General features: G+C 44.2%; 1 protein-coding gene across 2 annotated transcripts in view; it reads right to left on the bottom strand.

Annotated features, from left to right (window-relative positions):
• Positions 1-13804, bottom strand: part of hip1ra (huntingtin interacting protein 1 related a) — a 141042-nt gene that overhangs the window by 15507 nt on the left and 111731 nt on the right. For both annotated transcript variants that reach the window (XM_043715781.2, XM_043715782.2), the window contains 7 exons: positions 12864-12971; positions 11426-11562; positions 9631-9741; positions 4519-4577; positions 4369-4399; positions 3715-3777; positions 2936-3036 (listed from right to left, as the gene is read on the bottom strand). In XM_043715781.2, the coding sequence (XP_043571716.2) occupies positions 2936-3036; positions 3715-3777; positions 4369-4399; positions 4519-4577; positions 9631-9741; positions 11426-11562; positions 12864-12971 (610 nt within the window). The remainder of the gene's footprint in view (positions 1-2935; positions 3037-3714; positions 3778-4368; positions 4400-4518; positions 4578-9630; positions 9742-11425; positions 11563-12863; positions 12972-13804) is intronic.

The following is a 13804-nucleotide window of genomic DNA, read 5'->3' as shown; positions in this document are numbered from 1 at the left end:
AGGCTCCAAATTAGCTTAGGCTTGGGTATTTCATCGGTTCAGTTGCCAGGGCTCCCATAAACCCTTGGGGGACCCCTTCTCATAGTTTTCAGTCTGTGGCCCCCTTCAAATGTGCCTTAGCGCCCGCTGAGAATGGCTGCTCTAAGGGGTAATTAAATAGAAATTGCTCTCATGTGACACCTAGTGGATAGTTACACAACAACATCTACTGTTTCTTGGATAAGAATAACATTGAGTGAAGTAGGTGAACAATGCAAAAATACAACTACATACACTTAGTGCTGCTGAAAATAGTCAATAATAAAAGATGAGGCAGTTCATTATGTTATTGGAAAAGTGATCCTGGACATTTAAAATATAAAACCTCTGCAGGCAAAGCCATTCTTGACATGTGTGGGGCTGTGTTATATCTATTTTGTTTTAGGTAATTTGCAAGCTTTTCGCATATTATCAGTTTCATCAACAGGAAATGTTTCTTCTCTGAACAAACCAGATCACAAACTTGGAATAATTAAACCTTCAATGAGGTGGGTTGCAGTGGTTGGTAAAATCCAAAACAACCCATAATATGCTACGACCTTGATTTTTTTTATTGGAAGTTTAAAAAAAAGACACATGCATTTATATAACCACCAGAAGTCTCAAAGTACTTTACAGTCATTGATGTATTACTGAAGTGTGGTTATTATTGTAAAGTAGGTTAAGGTCTCAATTAACCAGTGAACAGTCAGCTCTCACAAACAGCAATATGCCTACAGCTGGGATAACTGAGTTGGCACAGTGGCTCAGTGGTTAGCACGGCTGCCTCAACACCAGGGACCCGGGTGCGATTCCACACTTAGGTGACTGTCTGTGTGGAGTTTACATGTCCTCCGGTGTCTGTGTCCATTTCCACTAGGTGCTCTGTTTCCTCCCACAGTCCAAAGATGTGCAAGTTAGGTGGAATGGCATGCTAAATTGCCCATAGTGTTCAGGTACGTGCAGACTAGGTGGGTTAGCCGTAGGGAATGCAAGGTTACAGGGATAGGGTAGCAGGATGGGTCCTGGTGGGATGGTCTTTGGAGAGTTGGGTTGGTGTGGGCTTGATGGGCTGAGTGGCCTGCTTCCACACTGGAGGGATAATAGCCAGGTGTCAATTAAGGGATAAAGTTTGGCAAGGACACCTGGGATAACTCCCTTGGTGTCTGAAATTGTGCCATGGAATCTTTCACATGAACCACAAAAGGACCTTGGTTTAAAGGCGACTTAGAAGGATGGCATCTCTGACGGTGCAGCACTCCTTCCCTATTGCACTGGAGTGTCAGCTTTGATTTTTGTGCATAAGTGTTGGAATGGGACCCGAACTCACAATCTTCTGATTCAGAGCCAAGAGTAGTGTAGTGGTAGCATCCCTACCTCTGGGTCAAAAGCACCAGGCTTGATTCCAACACCGGGATGTGGTGGTCAGAGGAGGTGCATCCATAATGTAGTCAAACAGATTGATGCTCGGCTTGTCAATGCTTCCAATGTGCCTGATGGCAAGCAGGAAGAGCAGCCAGATGGAACTGGCAAACAGTTACTGAAATCTGCCCATAAACATGGACCAATCCAAAGGTTCAAACCTTTGGGAAAATGAGGGCAAGAGAAAAGACAGACTACCCTTTTGCTTCTGAAAGTGTTGGAAGAATTGTTATTTAAGAGCAAAGTTCAACTCATACAAAACCTGGTTTAATAAAGAGGGTGTGTGTAATATGATTCTGCAGTCGATAACTGAAGCAGAAACAAGGTCAACATTCGAGAATAGATTAGACAGGCAATTTGAAAGAGAAAGGAAGAAAGGGACATTATTGTTCATGTGGAAGAAACGAACGCACGGGGAGTAAATACAGCTGGCTTGTGCTGATATTCATAGGTAATATTGTCTGATGTAAGCAATATCAGGGTTAGAGTATCAAATACTAAGATTCAAACTAATTTCTAAAGATGAAAACCAACCTGTGAGAAGGAGCTTTGTCCTGATTGGAGAGAGCTGTTCATTTGTACCTCACTAATTTGCAGGGTCAAAAGCCCAGATCATCTTCATGTTACTCCACTCTACTGACACACACTCATTGCTCTGTCATACTGAGCACGAACTGATTTCAGGAAACCCAGTTATTGTGTGACACCAGAACGTCTGTCAGACAGATATTTTCCTCCCATTATCGTGACAGTACAGTAATAGATCAGGAGCAATGAAGGGTCAGGTACATAATTCTTTGAAATTTACATCACACACAGTCAGGGTGGTTTAAAAGGCGTTTAGCTCACTTGCCTTCATTGCTTAGTCCTTTGAGTGTAAGAGTTGGGAGGTCATGTTGAGGTTGTACAGGACATTGGTGAGGCCTCTTCTGGAGTACTGTGTACAGCTCTGGCCGCCTAGTTATAGGTAGGATATTATTGGAGAGGGGTCAGAAGAGATTTACCAAGATGTTGCTGGGTATGGATGGTGACAGACTGGGACTTTTTTCACTGGATTGTAGGAGGTTAATAGAAACTGATAAAATAATGAGGTTTATAGATAGGGTTAATGGCAGTTATCTTTTCCCTAGGATGAGAAATTGCAAGTATAAGGCACACATTTTTAAGGTGAGACGAGAGAGATTTTTTCAAAAAAGAGGGGTATATGTTTCACACAGAGGGTGGTTCACATGTGGAATGAACTTCCTGAGGAAGTCATGGATGTGGGTATAATTACAATATTTAAAAGACATTTGGGTAAGTACATGAATAAGAAAGGTTTGGAGGGATATGGGCCAGGAGCAGGCAGGTGGGACTAGTGAAGTTTGGAATTATGTTCAGCATGGACTGGTTGGACCAAAAGGTCTGTTTCTGTGCTGTATGACTCTATGACTCTATGACTCTATAAGTACATGTGAATATAATTTCTCCAGTAAGTAACTAAAATAGTACTTACACCAGTTGTGTTGCACCCCATCCCACAGCTTTGGAAGCAGATATCAGGCCTTCCGTCCAACGGGAATTCTTAGCATAGAATTCTTTTGGTGTTGCTGCCCCCTGTAAATGCAAACGTTATTTCACTAACTGTATTTCAATATTTCATCACCGAAAGGATCCATTGGTTTTGTAACACCATTGTAAACAGCCAGAGCAGAAGGGATATTCACAGAATTTTGTGTAATTAACCTCAGATAGTTTTCTTTGCGATCTCTTTGTCCCTTCATGGAAATTAGGTGGGCGGACATACAATAAGTTGTCAGCATGGGTTAGGTTCAATTGAATTGTCGGTCTAAATTCTATCATTTACCTTGTGCTTGTAAGACTGTCAACGTGCTGAACTCAGAGTTAATCAGTAACAATACAGATAAAGTGAAACAAAGTGACCACCTGAAGGATAAAGTGATTGTGTTCAAGGTGACCTCTCCAGGTATGCTGAATCCATAGATTAAAGTTCTACTTTGCCACAGGTAGTTATGAATGTGATTCCAAGAATGGCATTTGAAAGAAACCAGGGTGTGTGTTAGAAAAAGAATCTGCATGGATTTGGCATCAATTTAACATAATGACACTGTTACAAGTCCTCAACCCCCAGCCTAAGCAATCTTGAACCTAATTGGTCAACACCCATGATGAAAGGTGTCCACTAGGGTGAGGGCCTCTGGAGTTTGTTATGACTGAGATCATCAGGGAGATGCGACCCCAAAGTGTAAATTGGACACCAGCATCTGTCCTTACCCGTCCACTTTCCACAATCTCCTTCTGCAGACTTGTAGAAGCCATCACCAGTTGTCTTATCGCCTGAAGTGAGAGAGAATGCAGTGGTGAGTGTACATTAGGGTCATGGCAATGGATTTCAAATTCAAGAAACTCCTCTTCAGGAGGCACTACATCAGAATGTTTGTTCAAATGAACCCACTTTACTGATAAACTATCCATCTTCAGCCACAACCATCACATCTCTTCAACACCACTGTACAAGGAAACATGCTGAACTCTCTCTTACAATGAGTAAATATAATAACAACAAATAAAGAGCATAAGGAAGGATTATTTGAACTCAACCTTTAATAGGCACATTGTTTCCAAGCCTAGTAACAGACTATTATATTTATCATTTGATACCTAACTACCTGTACAGCTCAGTTAGCTGGATGGCAGATTTGAGATGTAGAATGATGCCAATAGCATGGGTTCAATTCCCACACTGGCTGAAGTTACCATGGAAGACTGTCCTTCATGACCTCTCCCCTCACCTGAGGCATGGTGACCCTCAGGTTAAACCACCACCACTTGTCTCTCTCTGATGAGGAAGCTGCCCTATGGTCTGGTAGGACTATGGTGACTTTACCTTTACCCTTTTTAACCAAGAAACCAATGTGTATTTCTTACCTTCATCAGATCTGTGCAGGAGTTCAAGATTCTGCAAGTGACAGAGAGAGAAAGGAAAATGAAGTTGCCCCATTAGCATAAACAAAAAGCAATTTCAATTTGTTTCAATAAAATTGGGTTGTGTACGTGATTGGCAAATTTCTAACTGACCTTTCATTGACTTCAAGTTTAATTCCAGAGCTTCCTTTCCGGGCCTGGTTCATCATTTCCTGCAGATTAAATGACAAAGATAGACCAAAAAGGCTGAGCGAGTTATCAGTGTATTGCAGACAGCTCATCCCTGCAAAGAACTATTTGAATGGAATGATTTCCTAATGCTGGATGGATTAAGAATTCTCCTCTGTTTATATGTTTAGATCCTTAAGGATGTCACTTAGAGATTTCTCATAAATCTCTGAAACAAAATGAATGTCTATTGCAAAATAAATACCAAACTTTCAGGCAGGTCATGAGGTATTTCCAGTTTGCTTGAGAAAACTGAATATATTCTCTAAACTTTAGTCAAAATAAAGATCGAAGTCAGTAGGAAAATTTCAAATATTCGTAATTGCTGATGGTGCTGTAAGGTGCTTATATGTGAAATGATGTTGAACTTGTAAGGACTGAGATACCAACTGAAAGGGAGATGGGAACAGTGATAATATCATTGGACTAATTTAGAATCATAGAAATGTAGAAAATAGGAGCAAGTGTAGGCTATTCAAGCCTGCTTTGCCATTTATGATGATCATGGCTGATCATCCAACACAGTATCCTGTTCCACCTTCTCCAACTATCCTTTGACCCCTTAAGTCCCAGGTTAATGCTCTGGAGATACAGGTTCAATTCACACAGCAATTGGTAATTTAGAATTGATAGCAAGTCCCAGTGATGGAATTGTTGTAAAAACGCAACCTTTAGGCAAAAAAAACTCTGCTGTTCTTGCCTGGTCTGACCTACACGTAATTCTCAACTGCTGGTCAGATTTCCAAAGGGAATTAAGGTTAGGAAACAAATGTTGGTCTTTCCAGTGATGCAGTATCCCACAAAACTATTCATTTTTAAAATGGGAACACTGTGTTCTTAAGGTAACAAATAGAGAAACAAAGCGATTGCACAGGAAGAGGAAACCAGCACGGGTTTCCATGGTGACTCATTATCCAGTGATCCCCTTGTGAAATACATGAATGTGAAAGCTTGTTCACAATGCATAAAGAGTCCAGCTCTCAACAACAATGGGCAGAGTCTGGTAGGGGCCTGAGCAACGTGGGCTAAGGTGAGATTTGTGGCAGAGTTAGATGAAAAGTCCAGGAAGGCCTGTCTCGATATTGGAAGCACCGGGTTCAATCTTTTATACTTTTAACAAGCAGTGCAGTAGGTTTCTCACTAGGCAGCAGTAAGTTGCCATTTGAGAGGATTTATCGTTTGCTAATAAGCTTGTTAATGGCACGAATGGCCTAACGAACAAGCTCGGAATCAGGAAATCTCAACATGGAAAACAGAGTGAACACCTGCTAGTCACCCCCACCCACTCCAAAGGGAGCACTAACATCTTAGGGCTTACTCCATGGGCGCCAGTCACATGCACCTCACACCCATAAATATTGGCACCCAGTGTGTGCCAACCTCAGAACCCTGATGACACATCTCCAATCCATTTACAGGACCCTTCTGCATTTCAATGCAGCACCCCAGGCTGCACTAGGAACTCTCATTGTAATGCTGCAGCAGGGATACTGTGTGCTTAGGGACACAGATCCAGCTCATTGGACAGGCTACAGCTCCAGATTCTTCACTCACCATCACAGTGCTCATTTACTCTGAGAATCGAGGCATCTGGGCTTTGCATTGCCTTTCAGTGCTTTGCCCCTCAGCCAGAGCTACCAGGCTCATATTACTTTCACCCTGCCTTGCTGTTTAACACACTCACAAAGCCAGGAGGCTTGGCATGGTTGTCAGCAGGCCTCAGTCCGGTCCAGATGGATAGCCCTCACAGCAGGTCAACGGCAACCTTCAATACCAGTCCAGAGGCTCCTACACAGTCACATGGACATTTGGGATGGTCAGGGTCAGGGTCTCCACACAAGCGGTGAGGAGCAAAATGGCAGACAGCGCATCACCTGTCTTGACTCTTTCTGTCTTATCTGGGAGCTGTTTTCCTCCTGGAGAGAGAGAGAGAGAGAAGCAGGAAATCCTGAGGTGAAATTGGGCGGCAGAGCAGCTAGTTTTGGCGAAGAGTGGAGTTGTGTCCTGTGCGAGTGAGTAGTGGGCACAGAGGCTTGGCTCGGTTAGTGGGGTCGGGGTGTGTGAGACCTGAGGGAAGACATTGCAAGTGGGAGTGGGAGACGGGTGCAGGATTGTGAGGGATCGGAAAGAAGCTGGTAGTACTTACGCTGGCAGAGTGTGGAAGGGCATTGACTTTCTTCCCACAATGCTGTGCAGCCCTCCAGACTGCTGAGACTGTACTGACACATATGGCAACCTCAGACCACATTGGTTTGGTGCCATGGCCTCTCTTGCTGGTCTTGGGGGAAGAGGACATCCTGGGTCTGCCCTACAGCAAGAAATCAGCTCCTCACTTGCAAAAGCGGGCACCAACATTATTCTGCCTCATGCCCAAGACAAATATCAGGAACTGTACAGGGCATCACGGACTGGCATGGCTTGCTTGGGATTTTAAAGATGGCATGGCTTGGGGTAGTTAATGAGATGAGTCTAGTAAAGATTCAGTGAGAAAACTTTCTAGGCCTTGCGGCGAGAATCCCACCACAAAATCTCAGCGGAACTCGCACTTGATCAAAGAAAAGGTAAGATTCAGCCCAATGAGTTTTCACCCGTTGCTGTTCACATCCAGCCCAGCAGATGGTGCACAAAAGCAACATCTGACACAAGCATTTACAATGTACTCTCCCTGAGTCCCTCTCTATAATGGCACAGTTGAGAGACATTGCCGTTTAAGAATTCATGCCATGCTACCCACCTTCCTGCCAGCTGATGCTCCACAATATAATAATTTAATATACTAGCAAATTGTAGAAAACCTACCACAGAAATACACCAGAAACAATGAAAGAAATGGAGATTGCAGCATGAATTCTGCGTTCAAGTCTTAGTGAATAACACATGGCCCATTTTAAGTGAGTATAGCAAAAGGAGGCCTTTGTCTGCTCTAATTGATACCACAGAAACCACAGCCAATCCAAAAGATGCTCATTATCACCCACTACAAAATCTCTCACCAAATCTCTCACATGTGTCTCCCATCATGCTCAACACAACAGGCAATCAACTGGTTTTTATACATTTGTAAAACATGACGAGGGCTCTCAATTAAAATAACTTTAGCGCAGAGGCTAAGTTCAGATATGCAATGAACATTGGCTCATCAAGTTTGACCAAAGATTACATGAACGATATCACCAACAATAAAAATTATTAATTTCTGATGTTCAGGAGAACTTTTGCCTGACAATACAGAACACTGCCCTCCCACTTCCTCCAGACCAAAGGGGTAGCCATGGGCACACGTATGGGCCCCAGCTATGCCTGTCTCTTTGTCGGCTAAGTAGAACAGTCCATCTTCCGTAATTACACCGGCACCACTCCCCACCTCTTCCTCTGCTACATTGATGACTGCATTGGCGCCACCTCGTGCTCCCGTGAGGAGGTTGAGCAATTCATCAACTTCACCAACACACTCCACCCTGACCTTAAATTTACCTGGACCATCTCTGACACCTCCCTCCCCTTCCTGGACCTCTCCATCCCCATTAATGACGACTGACTTGACACCCGCATTTTTTACAAACCCACCAACTCCCACAGCTACCTGGATTACACCTCTTCCCACCCGATCTCCTGCAAAAATGCCATCCCGTATTCCCAATTTCTCCGACTTCGCCATACCTGCTCCCAGGAAGAACAGTTCCATCACAGAACACACCAGATGGCCTCCTTCTTTAGAGACCGCAATTTCCCTTCCCACGTGGTTAAAGATGCCCTCCAACGCATCTCGTCCACATCCTGCACCTCCACCCTCAGACCCCACCCCTCCAACCATAACAAGGACAGAACGCCCCTGGTGCTCACCTTCCACCCTACCAACCTTCGCATAAACCAAATCATCCGCCGACATTTCCGCCACCTCCAAACAGACCCCACCACCAGGGATATATTTCCCTCCCCACCCATTTCCGCCTTCCGCAAAGACCGTTCCCTCTGTGACTACCTGGTCAGGTCCATGTCCCCAACAACCCACCTTCCCCTCCTGGCACCTTCCCCTGCCACCACAAGAATTGCAAAACCTGTGCCCACACCTCCTCCCTCACCTCCATCCAAAGCCCTAAAGGAGCCTTCCACATCCATCAAAGTTTTACCTGCACATCCACCAATATCATTTATTGTATCCTTTGCTCCCGATGCGGTCTCCTCTACATTGGGGAGACTGGACACCTCCTAGCAGAGCGCTTTAGGGAACATCTCTGGGACACCCGCACCAATCAACCACACTGTCCCGTGGCCCAACACTTCAACTCCCCCTCCCACTCTGCCGAGGACATGGAGGTCCTGGGCCTCCTTCACCACCGCTCCCTCACCACCCGACACCTGGAGGAAGAACGCCTCATCTTCCGCCTCGGAACACTTCAACCCCAGGGCATCAATGTGGACTTCAACAGCTTCCTCATTTCCCCTTCCCCCACCTCACCCCAGTTCCAAACTTCCAGCTCAGCACTGTCCCCATGACTTGTCCTACCTGCCGATCTTCTTTTCCATCTATCCACTCCACCGTCCTCCCTAACCTATCACCTTCATCCCCTCCCCTACTCACCTATTGTACTCTATGCTACTTTCTGCCCATCCCCACCCTCCTCTCATTTATCTCTCCACCCTTCATGCTCTCTGCCTTTATTCCTGATGAAAGGCTTTTGCCCGAAACGTCGATTTTACTGCTCCTCTGATGCTGCCTGACCTGCTGTGCTTTTCCAGCACCACTAATCCAGAATCTGGTTTCCAGCATCTGCAGTCATTGTTTTTACCCAATACAGAACACCGTAGCAACAGTCTACAGGGAGTTGACCAGGATTACAGAGACAGACAACAGAAATTAGGGAAATGATTCCAAACCATTAAAAAAAAATTCTAACAAAAGACCATCAGCCTGAAACAATATCTCAGTTTCTCACTTCAAAGAAGCTGCCTGACCTGGTGAATATTTCCAACATTTAGTGTTTTTCATTTCATAAGAAAGGATTTTTCTTTCATTAGAAACAGATGCTGCATTACCTCAATCCTCTTTACCGCATCTTCGATGGCTGCAGATGTTTGTGCCATTTCCTTATCCACCATATCCCCAAGTTCCTCTTGTCTGATATCAATGCTTTTAGGCCTCAATTCCTGAGTAAAAGAACGTTTTTTTTTAAATCTGTCAACTATTTTAAAAATTCAAACCAATGCTTATTCAAAATATCTATAGATGATTATTCAGAAAATAAACCCTACTTCTTTTAAAAAAATACTTTGATTCAAGGTTCATATCCCAAGATTCCTTAATCTGCAATAAAAATGAAACATTTGATGGTATTGAAATTAAAAGGTGGACCCCAACTTGATAAAATGTTAACAAATACAGTACCCTTTTCAAGAAGCATTTGGACTGCCACTTTCACGTTGCTGTACAGTAGGTCCCATTCCAGAAAAGAGACAGTAAAATGCAGAGTTAGAATTCAATTTCATTCAAACACTCCCAGGTTTGAGTAATCTCTTCATGCCCATTTGCAAGAGACATCTGATGGATTGCAACAGACTGCAGTGACAGGGTGGCATGGTGGCTCAGTAGTTAGCATGGCTGCCTCACAGCGCCAGGGTCCAAAGTTCATCCTCGGGCAACTATGTGGAGTTTATACGTTGTCCCCGTGTCTGCATGGGTTTCCTCCAGGTGCTCGGGTTTCCTCCCATAGTCCAAAGATGTGCAGTTTAGGTGGATTGCCTAAGGTAAACTGCCCATATTGTCCAGGGATGTGTAGTTTAGTGAAGTAAGGGTACCGGTAATCAAGTCACCCATTATTTATATGTGACAGTGCGGGAGGGAGAGCGTGTGACAATGGGGGAGTGAGTGTGACAGTGAGGGAATGAATGCGACAGTCAGGGAGGAATTGAATGTGACTTGGGCTCTGACATCCAGCTCAAAGTACAGCCCTAGACTGCGGAGACCTTCTGAATCTCCAGTTTATTTTTTTTCTTTATTTTTCTCTTTTTTTTTTCCTACTTTTTCCCCTCATACTACTGCCTAACTGCTGTAGTGCTTATTTTTTTCCCCAGCACCAACGTGTGTGTGCAGGTGAATCTCCAGTTTATTTTGGTCAGCCAGGGCTCCCTGATTGGCCCGTGTTAACAATCCCGACCAGGGATCGCATAATCAATTAGATCCATATGGGCCTGGTTTCATTCATTACAGACGAGGTGGATTAGCCATGGGAAATACAAGGTTACAGGGATAGCTTGATGGGGGAGTGGGGGGTGCGGATCTGGGTGGGATGCTCTGCGGAGGGTCATTGTGAACTCGATGGGCCTAATCGCCTGCTTCCACGCTGGAGGGATTCTATGACAAGTCACTTTTTTAAAAAGGTGCAGGCAATTTGTTTGGGTCCTCAGATCTCTTATAAACACATTTATTCTGGTGAGCAGCCACTTACAATTTCCCTCAAAGTTCTTCAAGCTTCATGGTGGGAGTAGAGATCCGTGTGCAAGACTGCAAGCACAAGATATTAAAGATGCATGGAACTAAAGTGAGTCAATGGAATGAAGATGATCTCCTTAAATAACAGACCAAGTGCAAAGCCAATTCGCATTCCATGTGGCTTTCTTGTTAACTTCCAGAGTAGCCACACAAACAAAATTGAGCTGCAGACTGCACTCTGTAGGCAACTGGGCCTCGAGCCCAGCGCTGGAGGAACACAGACACTGAACTACGGGATTCACTCAGTTCTCTATCCAGAGGAGCAATTGCAAGCATTATTGGGTTGTCTATAGTCTAGTAAGACATCCCATTCCTAGTTGAGGATTAGGGGTTGGTTGTTACCTGTCCAAGATCGAGAATTCTCCGCATTACTCTCCTCACTTCAGCTGGATCAGCGTGGGCAATTGACTGCCTATCCTTCAGATCATTCAAATAGCGTACACTCTCATCACCACACTCTCTGCAGTTATCAGTCAGTCCTGCAGGAATGAAAAAAAATTAGCAGAAAATTATTCTTAAAACTAAGCCTGTGTTGCTGTTCAAAGAATTTGTTTCCCTACATGAGGGAAAAGTAAATTTTCAAAGTTAAAACATCTGCATCATCCATACTGCCTTCTTTACAGAGATCCTCAGGAATTGACAATGTTACAATCAGAGTCCTGAAACAGGACCTTCAGCCCAAAGATGACACTGGAGTTTTGAAAAATATTGAATTATTGTAAAGTCCTTCCATGGGATATGTGGCAGAGAGTTCTACAGATTCACCACTCTCTGGGTGAAGACATTTCTCCTCACCTCAGACCTGGATGGCCGAATCCATATCCATAGGCTGTGACCCCTGGATCTGCACTCCCTAGTCATCGGGAACCCTTTCTGCTTTTACTTTATCTAGTCCTGTTAGAATGGTATGAGATTCCCTTCATTCATCTAAACTCCAGTGAATATAGTCCTAACCAATCCAGTCTCTCATAAAGCGTCAGTCCTGCCATCCCAGGAATCAGTCTGATAAATCTTTGTCGCACTCCCTCCACAGCCAGAACATCCCTCTTCCTCAGATAAGGAGACCAAAACTTCACTGAATACTCCAGGTGTGGTTTCACCAAGGCCGTACACAACTGCAGCATGGCATCCCTTCTCTTATACTCAAATTCTGTCACTATGAAGGTCAACATGCCATTCCTCACTGCATGCTTACTTTCAGTGGTAGGTTTATAAAGAGCAAGGTCTCAACACACCTCCACCTTTCCCAATCCATCATCATCCAGATAATAATCTGCCTTCCTGATTTTGCTATCAAAGTGGATAATCTCACATTTATCCACATTATACTTCATCAGCCCTGCATTTGCTCACTCACTCAACATGTTGAAATCAGACTGAAGCATCTCTGCGTCCTCCTCACAGTTCACCCTCCCGCCCAGCTTTGTGTTGTCTGCAAACGTAGATGTAATGCATTTAGTTCCCTCATCTAAATCATCAAATCATTAGGATTTAAAGTGGATGTTTGAACAACATGGGCAGTGAGTGAAGAAAAGGGTTAGCAAAACCACAGTCTCCTCCAAATAGTTTCATGGTCACTACCCGAGATGAGTTGTCAATTGCAGATTAATTACCTGAATTGAAATTTCAGCAGCTGCCAAGATGGAGTTTGAACCAGTGCCTGCAGTGCAGTAGCCTGGGCACTAGCCTAATGACACAATCCACTACACTGCTTGGCAGCCTCTTCCTGGTGAAGGCATTGCAATAAGAAATTCCAGGAGCAGATGGATTCAATACTTACTGTCAGCGTGATCAGTTGGAGCCAGATGTGAAGTGGCACTGCCGTTGACTATGGTATCTGCAGTCAGGTGTGCAAACCTGGTCAGTGCTTTAAGGAGGCCACTGGCATCTAAGGAACAAAGGCAAGCGGTTTTATATAGATGCCCAAGGGAAAGATCCAAGTGAATGCTATACTTTGAGTGTTTCAAATCATATTTGCTTATCTGTACAGAGTATCACAGAGAATTGAGAAGGACAATGGAGATGTAAGAAATTCAAAGATGATGCTTGTTCAACAACAGTACAACAGAGGAACCTTCTTCACATCTGTAATTTATCCTCGGATTAACCTTTCAGTATTATTAATCCATCATACAAAACTTTTATTACACTTCCATTAGATTTATATGAAATGATAGCTGCTTTTAATAAACTCAGGCTCCTTATTGACTGAGTGTATTAATCACTGCATGGACTGACACTGACACATACTGAAAAGTAAGATTCCGGAATTCTACCCTATGTCTGGGTCAGGTTTACACTGTGCATGGATAGCTGAAATTGGATTTGTTGTGCAAACAGTTCCCAATATCCACACTGTAAAGGAAAGTACTCAATCACCCAACTCCCTAGCCTAGTAACCCATTGGTTAAAGTGCACAGGCAGTTCAATTGAAGACAGGGTAAAGCTCAGCTGACATGCCAACACAGTGGACTCATCCAACAGTGTGGAGGCTCACACATGATGAGGTGAACAAGGCACTGCTGGAGGACCAGCATCCACTGCAACTTACCACAGCCTGGTGTAATTGGGAAAGGGAAGGCTGGTGGGGGTGGGGGTGGGGGTGGGGTTGGGGGGGCATAGTCCAATTAAACTTTCTGTGATAGACTTTGCTTTTAGGTGAAAGAGATCCAATTGGAGCAAGCATGTGTCCCAACCTCTGAGCTGGGAGGGAACAACAAG

Source organism: Chiloscyllium plagiosum, unplaced genomic scaffold (genome assembly GCF_037043375.1).
Source record: "Chiloscyllium plagiosum isolate Xiang-an unplaced genomic scaffold, Cpla_swu_hap1 HiC_scaffold_24, whole genome shotgun sequence".
Lineage (NCBI taxonomy): Eukaryota > Metazoa > Chordata > Chondrichthyes > Orectolobiformes > Hemiscylliidae > Chiloscyllium > Chiloscyllium plagiosum.
Note: the sequence above shows the minus strand (reverse complement) of the source record. Positions and strands in the feature narration are given on the sequence as shown.